Raw genomic sequence first — 18,911 nt, forward strand, 5'->3', positions numbered from 1 at the left:
ACCAAGTAAACACAGAGACTTATATTGCTTATAAACTGTATGGCCGTGGCAGGCTTCTTGCTAACTGTTCTTATAGCTTAAATTAACCCATTTCCATAAATCCATACCTTGCCACGTGGCTGGTGGCTTACTGGCGTCTTTACATGCTGCTGGTCATGGCGGCGGCTGGCAGTGTCTCTCTGCCTCAGCCTTCCGCTTCCCAGAATTCTCCTCTCTCCTTGTCCCACCTACTTCCTGCCTGGCCACTGGCCAATCAGTGATTTATTTATTGACCAATCAGAGCAATTAGACATACAGACCATCCCACGGACTGGGGTAATCAATAAAGTGGCAATATTCTAACAAATCTACAGATTCAATGCAATGTCTACTAAAATTCTGTCTGACCTTAATATTTCAAATGTTTTTATTATTATGTCTGTTGTGATAATCTGGTAATCTGTGTGTTGCTGTTACACCTGGTTCAGGACACCAATAACTGTGATACATAACACAGCAAAGCAACTGGTGTGTCACATGGGTTCTGACAATTCTGCTTACCAGGCAAAACCACGGCCTCCTCCTCTCCCTCCTCCCCCTACTTGTGTTCACAGTATCGAAATTAGGCCACTCACAGCCCTGCGTGGCCCTGAACTGTTCAAATGAATAGAAGTCACTGATCTCTTCTAAATCAAAAGCCAGAAACAATTCCACGCTGTGAGGAAGGTATACAGAAAGCCGAGACAGCTGGAGATAGAACTAAATAGCTAGCCAGACTGTAAAGGCAAAGACAAGTTCCTGAAGGGAATTAAAAGTGCTACTCTCGTGGACACAGGAATGGCAAGACAGGAACAGCCCTGTGGTAGAGATTACTACACTGGTGAAGATGAAAGTTCCAATCTGCTACATTCTCACACACCAAAGCCTAATCCAGAACAAGTCCCTAACTTGTTTTAATTCTACAGTGACTAAGGGATGAAAGGGAAGCTGCAGAGGGCAAGTCTGAAGCTGGCTGATGTTGGTCCATGAAGTTTAAACAATATGTAAGTTCAAGGTCTGCTCTAGGACCACAGCAATGCCGCTGATCTAGTTAAGATAACAGACGATGGTGGCCACACTCCACTGAAGATTCCCAATGTAAACAGTAGTGAAGAAGAAGAGGCCCAGGCCTTTCTGCAGATAGGGAGAAGTCAGTTCCAGGTTCCAAGGCTTGCCAGGAATGCCTGCCTGTCTTGTTAGGGGCCAGAGTAGCTGCTGACTTTAAACAAAAGGGCAGTGCTCACCTACCGTTTGGAAAATCCTGGGGTTCTGTAAATGTGCTTTGGCTGTGCTCCACAAATGGAACAACAGAGCTAGGATGAGGACACAGCTGTTTATAAGGTCATTTAGGGAATATTTAAGCCCACTGTAGAGATCTGCTGCTCATCTGGAATGCCCCGATCACGGAAGAGTGCTGATACAGACAATGAAATGTGTGCATTTTCATGCCTGCTAACACAACATCCACTCTGCTGCTCATGCATCAAGATGTGTCAACTGCCAACTCTTAGGACCTAAGAAATGCATTTTGTAAAGCTACAGCTGCCAGACAATTCTTGCCATGGATCTGAGAAGAAAAAAAAAAAAAAAAAAAAACCCTCTGGAAAAAGTTATCATTTTAGATAATGCCGAGCAGAGGCTGAAGCGGAAGAATAGAGGGGCTCCAGGATTTCCAGAAGGTAAATGGGCACTGGGACAGCTCATCACCAACTACATCAGCCCTAACAAGGGATGTGTAAAACACTGATTTGTCTCAGATGTAGCACATGTTTTGTAAGGTAAAAATAAAGAACTGGTCAAGAAAACATGAACAGAAGCAGGTGATGTATTTTTATTTGATATTAAGAAGCAATAAATTGCATAGAAAACACACAGATTTAATTACTGTGAGCAATAAATTATTATTTTCTCTAAAAAAATATAACTGTTACAAATCAAATCTTGAGATACATACATCTTGGACAGGGGGTTCATCCTGAGAACACAAGGCTGATTCAGCACTAAAACCCAATAAAGGTTCATAAAACAATGTTCTAAGAAAAAATAATGGCCATTTAAGATTTAACTAGAATCATCCTGTGTGAAGTAACCCACAGAAAGACAAATATATTACGTATTAACTTATATATGAATTTAAATCTAAGTCAATGATAACCAAGCTGCAAAGCACAGACCACAGAGGTTAGGTATGGAGTAAGGGACTGAGGGTATGGGTGTTGTGGGATATTTGATCACACTGTTAAACCTGAGCATGTGTTTGCATAAATTAAATAAAATCAGGGCCAGGAGGTGGAGCCAGCAACTAGACAGAAAATAATCCTAGGGAGTCAGAAGGAGTCTGGAAGATGTGTAGAGAGATGCACAAGAAAGTAGTAGGGAGGGACTTTGAGTGTGGCAGTCTTTTTTTTGGTTTGGTGGTACAGAAGGATGTTCTCTTTTCTGAGATGCCAGCAAAGAGGGAAGGCCAGCTAGTTGTTCCTCAACCTCTCTGAGCTAGCAGATTTTCACCCCAGCCTCTGACTCCTGAGTCTTATTGATAAATAGAACAATAGATAAATAGATAAATAGATCTAGTTAAAATCTACATTTAGTGTCAGTGGCAGGAGGCAGATCTGGCCTGGGATATAAAAGTCTGTCTGCTAGGATCAGAGCTGTGATGCTCCCGCTTGTACATCAAGTGATCTTCCCCCACTGAGTCATCCCTCTACCCCTGCAGCCCACATATTTTCAACACATATATCCCTAGCTTACAACCCAATAATCTCACTGAGATCTTTATTCAAGGAAAATGAAAATGACTGTTCATACAAAACCCTGTCTGAATATTAACAATGGTTTAACTTTAAAGTGGTAAAACATAGTACACTCTAAATGTTTCTCAGCTGGTCAGTGCATAAAACTCTGCTGTGCCCCTTTCAATGGACTCCTACTCAGCAAGCAGCCCTGGGCACACAATATGGATGAACTTCAAACATCACATTTGGCCTCAGAAATGGTACTCACATCTCCACTGTAAGATTTCCCACATCTGGCATTCAGGCTTTCCTGAATGTACAGAGAAGGAAAACAGATGGGTGTTTGCCAGCACTTGGCAAAGGGTAGGACTGACTGAAGTATCAAGGAGAAAGTCGTGGGTAATTACAATTTCTTCTCTTCCTTTTAGTGCTGACCTCACATCTGTATAGGTTAAAACTCCCACTGTACACGGCAAAGGGTGGATTTTAGAGTACACAAATTACACGCCAAGAGCTTCAACTGTGAGAAATTAGAGTGTAAACAAAACTTAAAATAATAAAAACCTTTGACATAGGAGCTAAATGAAAACAGTTACTAAATTTCTGTGGTAAACTGTTTTGGTATACTTGGATTCCAGCATTTCAAAAAGCTTTACTAAATTATCCTGTATTTAAAAATAGATTTAAAGATCACACCGTTAGGATCATAAGGAATAAAATCTCAATCATTCCAATGGATTATGAAAGTTTCCATAACACTTTTAGCTTTAATTTCTTTCTTTCTTTCTTTTTTTTTTTTTAAGATTTATTTGTTATTATATAGAGAGTGTTCTGTCTCCATGTATACCTTCACACCAGAAGAGGGCACCAGATCTGATTATAGATGGTTGTGAGCCACCATGTGGTTGCTGGGAACTGAACTCAGGACCTCTGGAAAATCAGCCAGTGCTCTTAACCTCTGAGCCGTCTCTCCAGGCCAGCTTTAATTTCTTAAAGTTCTAAAATAATGCTAAGTCTCTCTTGGTTTGGGTCATCTGATAATTCAAGGAAATGACAGAGTGTTTTTCTTTTTGATAAATATTTGTCCCATGCTAGAGAATGTAGATGTAACCGTCTTATTAAATAAGAAACACAGAGCCAAATGCAGAGTTAAAAGCCCAAGAGGTCAGAGCAGTAGCTGAGGGCTGAGACTTCAAACTGCCTTCTTACCCCTCGCTGCTGCTGCCGCCGTCCTTCCCCTGAGAAAGAGAGACCTACTTCCTGTGTGTCTGTCTTTTTATTGACTTTCTGTTCTGCCTGCTCATTGGTTGTAAAGCCAAGCACTTGACCTCCTCATTACTGCCTGTCTATACAGACCTCCAGGTCTCTATGGTTGGTATTGAGATTAAAGGTGTGTATCTCCAAGCTGGCTATGTCCTTGAACACACAGACTCTGCCTGCCACGTCACTGGATTAAAGGCGGGAGCCACCACCACCTGGCTTCTGCTATGGCTTGCTATTAGCTCTGACCCCCAACTTTATTTATTAACATACAAATAAAATCACATTTCAGCACAAATAAAATATCACCATAAGAGATTTCAAGAAACAACAGATCTTTAAGTAGTTAATACAGGGCTCAAATTGTATTCATGGGAACTTTCAATGTTAAGATTTACATATAAATCTTGAAAATGGCTCTCTTGTTTTACAGTCCACAGCCAAAGGGGTCCTGATCCTTTAGCTAGTCCATCTGCTTCAACAAAGGTGACTCCTAGGAATCACACATCAGCATGTTACACTCAGTTGTTAAATGCAGATCCTTCGGCTCCATGCATTGTTTACAGAACTGAAAGCTTGGGAATGAGCCCCATGAATCTGCTAAACTCTTTAAGAAATTTTTATGCCCACAAACATTTGAGAACTCTTGATATCCATAATAATAAATGGGGTTTCCTGGCCCTGGTAGTGATTACAATGACCAATTCTAAGAACAGAATGAAGTCTGAAAGCAATTAGTGAAATTCTTTCTGAAAAACAAGTTTTGTTTAGGATGGTATCCCTGAATGAAAATAGGAAGAGACTCACTTAAAACAGCATTTCACTTTCTATAGAGGTGATGTATGTTTGGACAATATGAATGACAACATTCTTTACAGTCTCTATTTTCTATCTCCCAAGAGGAATGCTAGTGTGCCCTTTCTTTCAAAACACATAATCCAGGCTTTGTGCATGTGCAGTGAGTACAAGAGAGGAGTTCCCTAGCTAACACATCTGCATTAAAAAAACAAAACAAAACTCAATACAACACTTAGTTTTAAACCCAAAGGACCTTGATCATTAAGTGTGAGAATAGTTTACATAGCACTTTAACTGGCATCCATTCCAAGTTGCATAAAACCCATAAAGTATTTTAAAACATCTTTAAAACTAGCTATCAATCTCTAATCACTCCTGAGTACTTTTCCTTATAAAATTTGTAGTATGAAATAACTTTAAATTCACCTAAATATTTATCTTTCTTAATTTTCCCTGAAAATTATTGCATTAAGGAAATATCACAGGTGTTAATCTTAGTTTTTCCTCCTTTTTTATATTCTGTGTGTGTGTGTATGTCTGTGTGTGTCTGTCTGAGAGAGAGAGAGAGAGAGAGAGAGAGAGAGAGAGAGAGAGAGAGAGAGAGAGAGAGAGAACTACCATTCAAGTTATTTTGGCTATGTATATATCACAACTAATCAGTTTAAATGGAAAATCTGGCTAAATTAAAACACGATTTGCTCTTATAAGCCATATTGACTGATAAAGCAATCAGTAACACAAATCTTGAAAAATAACATAATTTGTTTACAATGCAAAAACACAAAAGAAAAAACAAGTGCCGACTACTTGAAATCAGGAACAGACGGGGAGTGTTCAATGTATCATGGCAAGCTCTAGAGAATATCTTGAAAATAAAACAGTAGAAAAGAACATGATTTGGAATGGGCGACTAGCTCAGTTTTGACACTTCCCTGTTACCTTTAAAAGTCACTAGAACTTTTTGAGTCTCCCTCTTCATAATGGGCACCCGAACAGCTGACACTTGAGCAGGACAAGTCAGTAGTCCTGGGTTCTACAGCATCTGAATGACATTGTGTCCACTGCCCCAGCAAACTCACATTAAACAAAAACCTCAGGACTTAGCATTGTCCTGACAGTAGAAGGAAGACCTGTGAGTGGAACCAGTGGGCCAAAATAGAAACAAATTTCCCTCTGCTGCTTTCGCAACTCTGCCTTAGTTTCCTGGTTACTATGTTCTGACTGTGGCCATCATTAGCCCTCTGTGGTATATGCACACAGGATGACTGACACCTGGGTAAACAATGACTGTCAGCACCTCACCCTTTGGTATGCAAATGAGAAACTCAATATTGGCAGATTCACCAGGTACTTCCCTCCAGTGGCAATAAGCAACCTATGTTGTTTACAATAAGGAGAGTCTAAAACTAATCTATGGGATTAGCTTCTACTAGATTTTTAAGAACTTTTTAAGGAAAACACTTACCTCCTATTCCTATTCCAAAAACTTATGTAGTAGTTACAATTCATTTCCTGGTGTCTCTAGACTATACACTCCAGACTAAATAGACAGGTAATACTACCTCCCCTTACTGCAGTAATAGCCTGGAGTAGGTTAATTTATCATCATCGCCATCACCACCACCACCATCATCATTTTGAAACAGGGCCTCTCATCATTATCACCACCACCACCACCACCACCACCACCACCATCATCATCTTGAGATAGGGTATCATCATCATCATCATCATCATCTTGAGACAGGGTCTCTCTGGCTGTCCTTGAACTTACAAGGCTAGCCTTGTAGACCAGGCTAGCTTTGAAGTCACAGAGACCTTCGCCTCCGTGAGTGCTGAGATTAAAGGTATGATCGACTATGCCTGGCTTGATAATTCTTAAAACAATACAAAACATTCACCTTTGGCCAAGAGCAGCTTATTAACAGAAGAATGAAAAATGTTTAGGGCTGGTGATTTTCAATGCTATGGAATGTAGGGACACAGCTCTCTTGTGACTCATCAGTCAGTAGCACCTCACTGGTGAAAGGCTGTTTTGTTGTAGTTGTTTTTTGTTTTTTACTCTTTGGGGGCCCACCACCCAGCTCCCAAATACATATACAGAGACTTATTCTCTTTTTCTTCTCTTCCTTCCTTCCTTCCTTCCTTCCTTCCTTCCTTCCTTCCTTCCTTCCTTCCTTCCTTTCTTTTTTGATTTTTTGAGACAGGGTTTCTCTGTGTAGCTTTGCGCCTTTCCTGGAACTCACTTGGTAGTCCAGGCTGGCCTGGAACTCACAGAGATCCGCCTGGCTCTGCCTCCCGAGTGCTGGGATTAAAGGCGTGCACCACCACCGCCCGGCTTGAGACTTATTCTTAATTATGAATGCCCAGCTTTAGCTTGGCTTATTTCTAGCCAACTTTTCTAATTTAAATTATCCCATCTACCTTTTGCTTCTGGGCTTTTACCTTTCTTTATTCTATATCCCTTTCTTCACTTCTTACTTCATGGCTGGTTGTGTGGCTGGGTGGCTGGCCCCTGGTGTCCTCCTCTCCTCCTCCTTTTTTCTCAAAATCTCCTCCCTTCTCCTCCTATTTATTCTCTCTGCCTGGCAGCCCCACCTATTTCTCTATCCTACCTAGCTACTGGCCATTCAACTCTTTATTAGAACAATCAGGGGGGTTAGAGAGGCAAACACAGCTTTACAAAGTTAAACAAATGTAACACAGGCTAGACAAATGGCTCAGAGAATAAGAGCACTGGCTGTTCTTCCAGAGGTCCTGAGTTCAATTCCCAGCAACCACATGGTGGCTCACAACCATCTGTAATGAGATCTGGTGCCCTCTTCTGGCCTGCAGTCATACATGCTGTATACATAATAAATAAATAAACCTTTTTTTTTTTTTTTTGGTTTTTGTAACACAAAAGCAGCACATCTTCACATCATTAAATAAATGTCCTGCAGCATAAAAGAATGTAACACATCTTTAACTAATATTCTACAACATTCATGCTGTACAACTTATTTCACATGCTTTCCAGGCGAGGGACTGGTGGAGCTGGGCCATGGAATACTTACATAAATGGTGATAGATGTTTATTTTGATTAAAAATTAAAAATAAAAAATATGATTCAGTATTTTTGATGTTAGAAATTGAACAACAAAACAAACTTTTAAGTCTAGTTTTCTCTTTGTTACATATATATTTGAGGTCAACCAAAACCTCTTCTTGCATATAGTATTATTCATATTCATAGACCACCAAAGTGATAGAATAGCAGGAAACAGACACCTGGTGTACATCGGTCATCCCAGCCCTGGGTAAGCTGAGGTGGCAGGAGTGAGTCCAAGGGTCGTCTAAAGGGCACCATGCGACTTGGTCTTAGCAAACAAGCAGACAGCAAAACAACAGAACAAATGTGAGAGGACCTAGAGCAGCAGCTCGTGGTCCCCTGCACTGTTTGTGAGGGGCGGAGGGTGGGAGCGACTCTGCTCCTCTTCCCTCTCTCCCAGGCTACTCTCTACGCGGTTTCCTGGAAGCATCAGCCACACCACTGCCCCAGTCAGATTCCACGACTTTTCTGAACCCTTCTCTCCTGTTCGTATTGTATTACTCCTCTGCAATCATATGTTGTATGCCCGGGGTCTCTGTTACGATTCCCAGCCACTTCTGGAGTCACATGACCTTGCATTCGCTATCAGCGGTCAGGCAAAATGCTTAGTCACTCCAGGGCCTCACTACATAATCTGAGCTCAAGTGGTCATCTATGCGCATGCGTGGTGTAGCTAGAAGGCCACAGTTTCCCCTCCGGTAGGCCTACTCATGACTATACTTTCCCTTCCCTAGTAAAAACTCTTATAGTGGGTGCTATTGTACCTTGTGTTCTCTTGAGCCTGGTAAACAACACCGACAAATAAATAAGTCTCCCCTTTTACTAATAACTACCACTTCTAGCCATCTGCTCAAAAACTGCCTGGGGACCCATATCTCTAGAGAGATTATGAATTCTTGCTGATAGAAAGTCTTCATATTTTCTATCATATACAGTACAATGTCTTGTACACTGAAGCTGCTGTTTAAAATGATTGTGAATTGAACCACATCTTATCAGGCATCCCTGCATTTTTTTTTTCAATTAGAAATTAAAGAGCTATGTCTAGGATAATATCTCTATTAACCTGGACTTTTCCAAGGGATATTTATTGTTCCTCATAAAACAGTTATATAATTGTCTTTAAATTCAGCTCAGTCTCTTGGTTCTAATAGTTAAATAAAACTTGTTCACATAAGACATGGTTTTCTAGCAGGTGCCTTTAAGGGGTGGGTACTAAAATGCAGTGATGTGATAGTTTTGTTTTTTGTTTTGCTTTCAGACCAGGTCTCATGTAGCCTAGACAGGCCTCAAACTCACAATGCAGCCAAGAACAACCTTCAACTCCTGATTCTCCTGTCTTTACCTCCAAAGTGCTGGGATTACAAGTGTGTGCCACCAGGCTCCACTCCTACGACACAGTTTTGAAAGGATACTATGTTTAATATAAGGGTATTATATTGGATGGTTTTATGTCAATTTGATACAAGCTAATGTCATCTGAGAGGAGGGAACCTCAATTAAGAACATGCTTCCCTAAGATTAGGCTGAAGGTAGCCTGTATGGCATTTTCTTAATCAGTAATATATGGGGGAGGGCCCAACCTATTGTGAGGAGTGCTATCCCTGGACTAGTGCTCCTGGGTTCTATAAGAAGGCAGGCTGAGCAAGCTACTAAGCAGCACCCCTCCATGGCCTCTGAATCAGATCAACTCCTGCCTCCAGGTTCTTGTTTGAGTTCCTGTCCTGACTTCCTTCGATGATGAACTGTGATGTGGTGTTTGGTCACAGCAATAGATAAGCACTGACTAAGACAACCTCTTTAGGTAGGCTAGCCCTAAATATTCAAGATCTTTTCATTTCTCTTTCCCCTCCTTCCCCAAACTGTGTCAGTTTCCTGACAATTCTCTATAAAGAATTACTGAAATAATTCTTATGATTACCCATCAACTGAAAATAATTTCTAATTTTAGAGGATATATCATTTCCCAAGCCTAAATAGTAAATATATTGTTTGTCCCACTTAGTCTAAGACCCTAATGTAAAAACAGAAATTACAAATTGGACAAATAACCCAAGTGCTACATTTAATTGGTAAAAATAAAACAATCTATAGAAAGCCAGTCCTAAAGCCATAAGCACATACACATCCAATTTTTGCCACCTGAATTAAGCACTTTACAATTACACAGAGAATGAGGGGTAGCTTGCACTGATCAATGGCACGCGTCATTCATCCAGCTCTAAGAACAGAAGGGAAAGCACCTTGGGTGCCATGGAAGTTGCCTATCTATACAGGGTTACAGTGTCAGAAAGACCAGTATTGCAGCAGTGTCTGCTCAGCCAACGCATATAATTAGTGAGTGCCAATGGGCTGGTACTGAATGTAGTATCGGAGCCAGACAAGCAAGGCACTGGCACTAATGACCATGTTCTCTGCGAACCAATGACTTGTTTCCTCTGAAAAAACGAGGGCAGTGCTACTCTTTCCTGTTAGTTCTCTTTTGTGGTTTTCGACCAGGCTGTTCCCGAACTCCTGGGCTCAAGCTATCTTCCTGCATCAGCCTTCCTTCCCTGGGAGGACAGGCTCACACCACCACATTTAGAACTGGGGAATTGTGGAGAGTTGGAGGATTAACTGACAAAGCCAAAATTACCTGAAGATACCTAGTCAACAGCCACTGCCATTCATCTCTGTATCTGACTTAATGTCCTTTGACTGTCAGGTAACACCTTTGGAAGGTATTAACTTGATAGACCACTAGTTTCTACCACCCCAAAGGCTAGGAGTGTGCTCAGCTAGCATGAGACCTATAGAAGGGACCCCGGCCTCAAGGTAGCTGCCTACTCACTGTCCTCACCAGTGGATTTGGAAGTGTCTTGATTTCCTTCTTTTGTTCTGTGACTATAAAGTTAATGTCAACACCTCCATGGGTGAACATGCCACTCAGGGCAACTCAAGTCTACAGGCACTCATATTTAGCTCGGAAAAAAAAGAGAAAGACTATCTCTTATTTCTGTTGGAGTAATAATAATCTGTCTTCTGCACTGGATTCCTTTTAAAAGCATGATGATTGACTGAGGCTGTGGGAGAAGGATCATGTATTTAAGACCAGTCTGGGATATATAAGGACTTCCAAAGTACCCTGAGCTACATAGTGAGACCCTATTTCAGAAAAATTGAAACTAATTCACTAATCAGAAGAAACAAAGGGATTAGTCTATAAAGAGTACAGTTAAGGTCTTAGTCTTAGAATCTGATTAGAAAGGAAGAGCTCCTGGTGTGGCACCCTACCTCTGAGACCCCAACACCTGGGAGTGGAGAAGAGATCAGAGGTTCAAGGCAAACCTGTCTCAAAAGACCAAACTAAAGGGAAGGCACAGGTCCCAAGAATATGGTATCATGAGGTTCTTGGCAGCAACTCATGCCCCCTCTCAATGTCTTCCAAATATGACTTGTTTTGGCTTCTCCTGCCTTATAGAAGCCTCCTCCCGCCCCTCCATCTCCTGTTCTTAACACTGCAGCAGACAGATCAATCTATCTTTCCCTACTAGACTCCTCAAAACAAGAGGATTAACCCTATGATCTTTTTCGTTTTCACTTTCCACTTATGTGTAAAGCATGTGAGCCGACATGATGAGCTGCTGGAGCCCACAGAACCCACAAGAGGCTATCACATGCCAGCACAACTGGAGTTACAGGATCATGAGCCACCACATGGGTCCTGGGAATGGAACCCAGATCCTGTGCAAGAGCAGTAGGGACTCTTAACCACGGAGCCATCTCTCCAGCCGCTCTTTAGTTGTTAAACCACAGGATTATTTATCTCTGGTCCAACAGACATGTCTGCGAACAGGTGAGACGAGGTACAACAATAACTTTAAAAGGAATAGTAAAATTTATTCAATGCAATTAAGTATGAAGTAAGGGCAAGAGATCTTATAAAGTAATTGGTCTAAAGGGTGTCAAGAAATGTTGACACCTTTTAAATTTACATCAACGGTTAAAAGATTTTGCCCCTTTCTCAAGAGGTGAAAGAAGGCCAGGAATGAAATGAATTCTGTTTTTTAAATGCCCTGGGCCAGGGGAATTATATGTTTAACTCAAGACAAAGTAAAGCACAGGGAGTTTAGATTCAAATGCAAATTCAGCTAATCCCAAAGCCCTGTTTTCCTGCTCTCTCAGAGCCAGCACTAAGCCTTCCAAAGGTCCCTTCCCTCCACTCAACAAAAGCTTGGGGCTTCATTAAATCTTCAAATGTCACCAATCTTGTTTATTGAAATGTTGAAATGGTCTGGAACTGTGAACTGCATGTACTTGTAGTATAACATACTCTGCTTAGAACCACCCTGTGCATTTCTTTTTAAATATGTGTATTTATAGAAAGACAAATAGGTTTTACTTTTAGATTGTGAAATGCCTTTTGTTTCAGGTAACCAAGCAACATTCTAGAAAAACAAAAAAAAACAAACAAACAAACAAAAAAAAAACCTTTAAAATATCTATTTATTAAGAGAGAGAGAGCACCTGTGTACATGCTCATGCGCATGTCATAGCACCCAGACCACCCACCAAGCAACCTTTCCCTGGTATCAGTTTAGACTCGTTTCTATTAGAATTTCTATTAACATTTCTATTAGAATTTCTAAGCTACTTCTCTTTCTCTTTTCATCCATTAAACAAAATCACCAGTAATAACGCATTGCATTAGCCCATGTTTAACTTTGTCCCAGTATTACAGAAGAAGCTGACATAGACTAGGCAGCCAATCACAGCCTGGGCCTGGACTACAGTTGGATGCATTCAACTAATTACTTAAGATATTCAATATTTGATCATGATTTAGTTTGTGCTAGGTGATTTTGCTCTACTATACGCTAGAGGTGCAGAGCAATTTAAGGTACATAAAGGGAAAATATGATAGCATGATACACTCGATGTATTTTCAAGCTGAGGTACTTCCATTTATACGATGGGTTAATTAGGATCTAAGTTGAGGAACATCTGTGTATTTGGACTATAAATCTTAAAGGATAATTTTTCTAGGTGGTTGGCTTGAATAAAGTATTTAACATTTTTGAATTAAGTTTTACTGTCAGCATCATCAACAGATTCAAATTTCTTACAATATGGGATATATTTTAATACACAGTGAAACAAAGCAGATAAGGGTGAAGTATATTCCTACAACACTACAGTCATGGACTGGACTGTGAAATGCCTAATGTGCCATATGTCAGTATAATCAGAAACTCATGGTGTTCTAAGACTAGACAGTTGACCCCATGAGTAACACTTTTAGATTACAAGAATTTAAAACATTCTAACCAAGAAGGTGCCTTGGATTAAGAACTATCTTAAACTTCCAGAATCCAAGTTACAGCAGGTATAGGAAGGCCCTTATGTGAAAAATTCTGCTGATACCTAAAAGGCAGCAGCATCCTTATGCACAAAGAAACAGGAGGAACTGAACAAATAAGCCACACACCACCTGTACCGGCCACCCCTGCCCACTGGCTTATGACTCACTGCAGCACTGCTTTGTTCTATTACATCCCCCCATGGCTTCCCACATTTCAGCACACCTAGTGTGAAACACTCCGGTTTAATCCTCTTCTTCCTTTCCCCTCCCCCTTTCCTTCTGGTTTCCTTCTGGAGAGAGGACTGAATGATGTATCACAAGCTGGCCTAGAACTCCCTATATTTTAGGTTGACCTTTAACTTGTGATCCTCCTGCCTCAGCTTCCCAAGTGCAGGGTTTCCAAGTGTAGGCCTAGCTTGGACTTAATCATTTCTTCATTTCCTTATGAAGGTTGTCATGCTATATAAAATGTGTATCAATTACATTTGCAGGTTTGGGTCTTGTTCTGCTTTAGATACTGAATCCTAGCTAAGATCCAGAAGGGCAGATGAAAAAGGCTTTTCCTCCCTTGTCTTCCTGAAGCTCTGCTTTGACTAGTATTTCTCAGGCTCCTGTGAGTTACACTTTCCTTTGCATTTGCTTAAACTTCCTTATTAGTGATTTCCCTTGATGACTGTCTTGGTCAGGGTTTCTATTGCTGTGAAGAGACACCAGGACCACGGCAACTCTTATAAAGGAAAACATTTAATAGGGTGGCTTATAGTTTTAGAGTTAGTTCATTATCATCATGATGAGACATAGCAGCATGCTGGCAGATATGGTTCTGGAGAAGGAGCTGAGATTTTTACATCTTGATCAGCAAGCAACAGGAAGTGAACTGTTCCCACTGGACATAGCTCCAGTATATATGAGATCTCAAAGCCCATCCCCACAGTGGCACACTTCCTCCAACAAGGCCATACCTACACCAACAAAGCCACACCTCCAACAGTGCCACAGTGCCAATCCCTATGAACTTATGGGGTACAATTACATTCAAACCACCATAATGACTTATCTATATTTTGTTTTTATACAATACTGTATTTATATAATACCTCATTTCCTCCATTCTGAGATTGTGACATGACCTTCAGTGTGATAGACAGCAGGCCCTGAGTCTTCTTTAGCCCTCATCTCCCTTGATGGAACAATGGATCTCATGAGACAGACGAGAAATAACCACTTCTAGAGAAGTCTGAAAGTTATCTTTCACATAGTGGCATACTCCTAACAAAGACAAGCACACGGGAACATAGCACAGACTACCAAGATTAGAATACAAGTAATGGACATGGAAGAAACAGTTAAGTGACTTCACCTGTTACAATGTCTGCTAAAGGCAACACTGTAACGTCCATTGTGTCTTCTTCAAATTGCTTTGGGAGAAAAGCTGCCAGCGGAAATGGAAAGCAGTGGTGAAACCTTACACACTTTATAGGAAAGGAACCTTATAGGAAATGCTCTGAAAGCACATACCTTGTGTTTGGCTTATTAACTAAAAGTACAAGACTTACTACATAGCTAGTTTTTAATTGCTACCTAGAAAACAATTATTCATTCATGGAAAGCTAAAGTTGGATGCTCTAACCACCTATCTTACAGCTTAATTTCCCTGCTGCCAATTTGTTAGTTAACATAAGATTCAACAGGCTTGCTTATAAGTGATGGTTTATGGTTTTATAATTCTGGGGATTGAATTCAGGATGTCAGCATACTAAGCACACACTCTTAGCCACTGGAAGGATTTTCTTTAGCAAATATGCCAGAGAACGGGAAGAAAACACTAAAAGAAAACCCAAGACATGTATAGCACTATCTAAAAGACTCAGCAGAAAAGAAAAATGTAAATACTTTACATTTGATTGGATTGTTTTATATTGTATACAAATTATATATATTGAAATTGATATTGTTAGAAAATGCTATATGTATATTTCTAATTGTACTTATACTGTTCATTTAACAATGCAATTTTCTGATCCTTGAATGTTGTTATTACCAACTATTAGGATATAAAGAAATGAAAGTTAGTAGTTAGACATTATAATAGAATTTGTGGTTATATTAGGTATGTTTTCAAGATTGAGCAGATATATTTTAGATAGACAGGTCATCTTCAAACCCTTCAGAGATCTACAGAATATGGCATTTAGAATGTTTTAATAACTTAGAAAATTTTTCTTTTTTGTTATGACTATGAGACATGTCGGCTCCTGGCAGTACCAATCTACTTCAGAGAAATATGGGCATTGAAAAAACTGCAATTGGAGTTAACTTTCATTGTGGCAAAAGTTAGCCACTGGACAACAAAGTATCTTCGAATCAACTGCTGACAAACAAGACAGATAGTACACCAAACAAAGGACTACTGATTCTTGCCAAAACAAGTGTGGTTATGGCTTTATCAAAAGGCATCTTCTGAGGTCAGGACAATATGGCACAATCCCTGAAGTGGCCTTCGCAATCCGGAAAAGGTACAGTGCCCTTTTCTTCGAAGGCAGCTGAACAGGCAGTGGGTGGATGGCTTCTGATGTGCAATGGGACAGCAGCTGAAACAGTTATTCTTGAAGAATAATTAAACTCACGCCTCTCAATAGTAAAATGGCATTTAATAGAGGGATGTGGAGAAGAACGGGATGCTGAGATGAAGCCACATACACACATAGCCAAGAAGAATGGACAGCTGAATTCAAAAAACATCAATAATTTCCAGAATTTAAAATCCTGAATCATGACATGACACTAGTGGAATTCAGGTGTTTCCGGTGTATAGACTGCTCTCACCCAATGTGAGGTTGAACTGTTGACCTTGTGTACATCCTTCACAAATGAGTCTGTCAGATACACTAAGCCTATAGGCTGAAGATGATGCCCCAACACTGTGGAGAAACCTCAGATGACTATCCAAGCAGCTGGCTGTTTCTGTCAACTCACAATTTTTTGGAAGTTGCTTACATGTACTTCCTGTTTTTATTTTTGTTAGCTAATATTATTTCCTTCTTGGGCCTCTGAGGGAGTTGAAGATTAGTTAGTTATAGTTGAAGATTAATCAGGATAAAAAGTGAATTAGATACAATAGGATAGATAATGGAATTATTTTCTCTGAATTTGTCAAATACAAGTGAACTAGACATTGTTTAGGTATTTATTACTTGTATATATTGTATATAGTTATTGTACTTTTATATATAGTTTTTCTTATGTTAGTTATAAGATTTTTCCTTTTTTGTTTTTATTAAAATAGAAAAGGGGAAATATGGTGATATTTTATTTGTATTAAAATGTTATTTGTATGTTAATAAATAAAGTTGCCCGGGGGTCAGAGCTATTAGCAAACCATAGGAAAGCAGGGCAGTGGTGGTGTATGCTTGTAATCCCAGCACTTGGTAGGCAGAGCTAGGTAAGTCTCTGTGTGTTCAGGGATACAGCCAGCATTGGATACACACGCCTTTAATCTCAATACCAACCATAGAAGACCTGGAGGTCTACACAGACAGGCTGTGATGAGGCAGTCATGTGGTTGGGTCTACAACCAATGAGAAGGCAGAACAGAAACACTATATAAAGACTTTAATACAGGAAGTAGCTCTGTTCGGAGAGGTAGGACCACGCAGGAGGAAGGGTAAGGTTTTAGCTCTTAGCTCTGACCTCTTGGCTTTCTTCTTTGTATTGGTTCTGTGTTTCTTATTTAATAAGACAGTTGGTTACATCTACACTCAGCAATACTTACAATGAAAAAAGAAATACTGAGAAAGCAATACAGGGGAAAAAACCCTAAATAGCTAATTTAGTTTTGACCCTTTCTTGAGGCTTTTTAACAGTATCAAGAAACACATAGATATGCAAAATAAATAGCCAAAATTAAAACATCCACAGCTATTAAATATCCTTTTTCTTTTTTCTTGGAGATGGGGTAGCTCTGGCTGTCTGGGAACTCACTATGAAGACCAGGTTGGCCTTGAAGTCACAGAGATCCACCTGCTTCGGCCTTCCCAATGAGAGCTGGAATAAAGGCATGTGCTATCATGCCCACCACTATTAAATATTTTTAAGTAAACAAAATCTCCAAACCTGTAGTTCTAGATTTGTAAAAAGGCTAAAATAGTTTTCACTGGAAATTAACACCCTGCGATAACCTCCACTGGAGTCAGATGGCTATCACAAACTCCTCCGATTTCCTCCCATTAAGAGAGAAGGCACGTGCAAGTAAGATGGTGGGTCAGGACTGTCTGTGTTACCTGGCCCCCAGGAACAGCCAACAGCCCTCACAAACCTCAAACCCATCTCCAGCAGATGGGTCGGTGGTGCAGAGGAATCCCATTTTTCATCACACTACATCACTTGGAGTGCAGTGGCCAAAGGCCACCTTAAAAGGGCAAGTACTTAAAACTGGGCAACTGTGGGCAGCTGAGAACAGAGAGCTGCCACAAGGCAGAGAGGCTAAATTAGCCTGCCATGGTTCTATGGTCAGAAACAGTCCTATGGGTTGGTTGTGGAGAGCAAGGAAGCCTGGCCCGGGAACAGAAGGGCACAGAAAAAAGCATCCCTTCTCTCCTGAGTCCTGGACCAGACTTTATCAACTGACAGTAACCCTGGAAATGGACAGTCCTGGTCAACCTCTGGAGCAACTCACCTGTCATTCACTGCTTTAAAGCTAGAGAGAAGCAGCCCGGGTGGGATACCTGACACACACCTGCAGCGTGACTGATGACTCCAAAGGCTTAAAGGAGACGTTTGTACAGACTTCAGGGCTATGCGTGCTTCCCCACTCCTGATGCCCTGGTGAGATACTCCCTAGCTAAAACATAAGCCACTTTGGACATGATCAGTGAAGTCTCAGGAGGGTGAGACCCTGTCTGGCTCAGACTGCAGGGTCCACTGTGTTAACACAGGCTCCTGATACAGAAAGAAGGTGCACTACTGTCTGAGTTAGGGTTTCTACTGTTGTGGAGGGACATAAGGACCACAGCAACTCTTATAAAGCAAACTTTTAATTGGGTGGCTTACAGTTCAGAGGTTCAGTCCATTAACATCATGGTGGGACACAAGGGTGTACAGGCAGAGGTGGTGCTGGAGAAGAAGCTGAGAGTCCTACATCTTGCAGGCAACAGGAAGTGGACTGAGTGTCACACTGAGAGAAGCATAAACAAAAGAGACCTCAAAGCCGGCTCCCACAGTGACACACTTCCTCCTAAAAGGCCATACCTACTTCAACAAGGGCACACCTCCTAATAGTGTCACTCCTTTGGGGGGCCATTTTCTTTCAAACCACCACAACTACTAAAATGAAGACACCTCTGGAGGACACTGAACATTTGTGACAGACAGGCTTGATCACAGCATAAACCACAGTAAAGACAAGAATCCACAACCGAGTCAGCTCCTACCCTTGTACACAGACCTGGACGTCTCTGAGTGATACGGCTAACTGAGGTCTCACTGAGGTCTCGAGAGGATACTGCTCAATGAGATCCTCAAATACAACCAAAAGGGACATTCTAGCAGATGATCAAATCACAAGGAAGAAATGTGAAATCTACACAGCACAACTCTTCAGAAACACCAGAGTGGGTGCAATGCCAGGAGATTTAAGGTTTACTGTAAGAAATGAACACTGCACAGGGT

At 40.8% G+C, this 18,911-nt stretch overlaps 1 protein-coding gene across 2 annotated transcripts in view; it reads right to left on the reverse strand.

Annotated features, from left to right (window-relative positions):
• Positions 1 to 18,911, reverse strand: part of C1H9orf85 (chromosome 1 C9orf85 homolog) — a 57,107-nt gene that overhangs the window by 4,026 nt on the left and 34,170 nt on the right. Inside the window, exon 3 of one of the 2 annotated variants that reach the window (XM_076561186.1) lies at positions 16,135 to 18,417. The exons of the other annotated variant lie outside the window; for it this stretch is intronic. Within the exon in view, the coding sequence (XP_076417301.1) occupies positions 18,378 to 18,417 (40 nt within the window). The 3' untranslated portion in view covers positions 16,135 to 18,377. Of the gene's footprint in view, positions 1 to 16,134; positions 18,418 to 18,911 lie in introns of those variants that run through there. 2 annotated transcript variants of the gene reach the window in all.

Source organism: Peromyscus maniculatus, chromosome 1, assembly GCF_049852395.1.
Source record: "Peromyscus maniculatus bairdii isolate BWxNUB_F1_BW_parent chromosome 1, HU_Pman_BW_mat_3.1, whole genome shotgun sequence".
Classification (NCBI taxonomy): domain Eukaryota; kingdom Metazoa; phylum Chordata; class Mammalia; order Rodentia; family Cricetidae; genus Peromyscus; species Peromyscus maniculatus.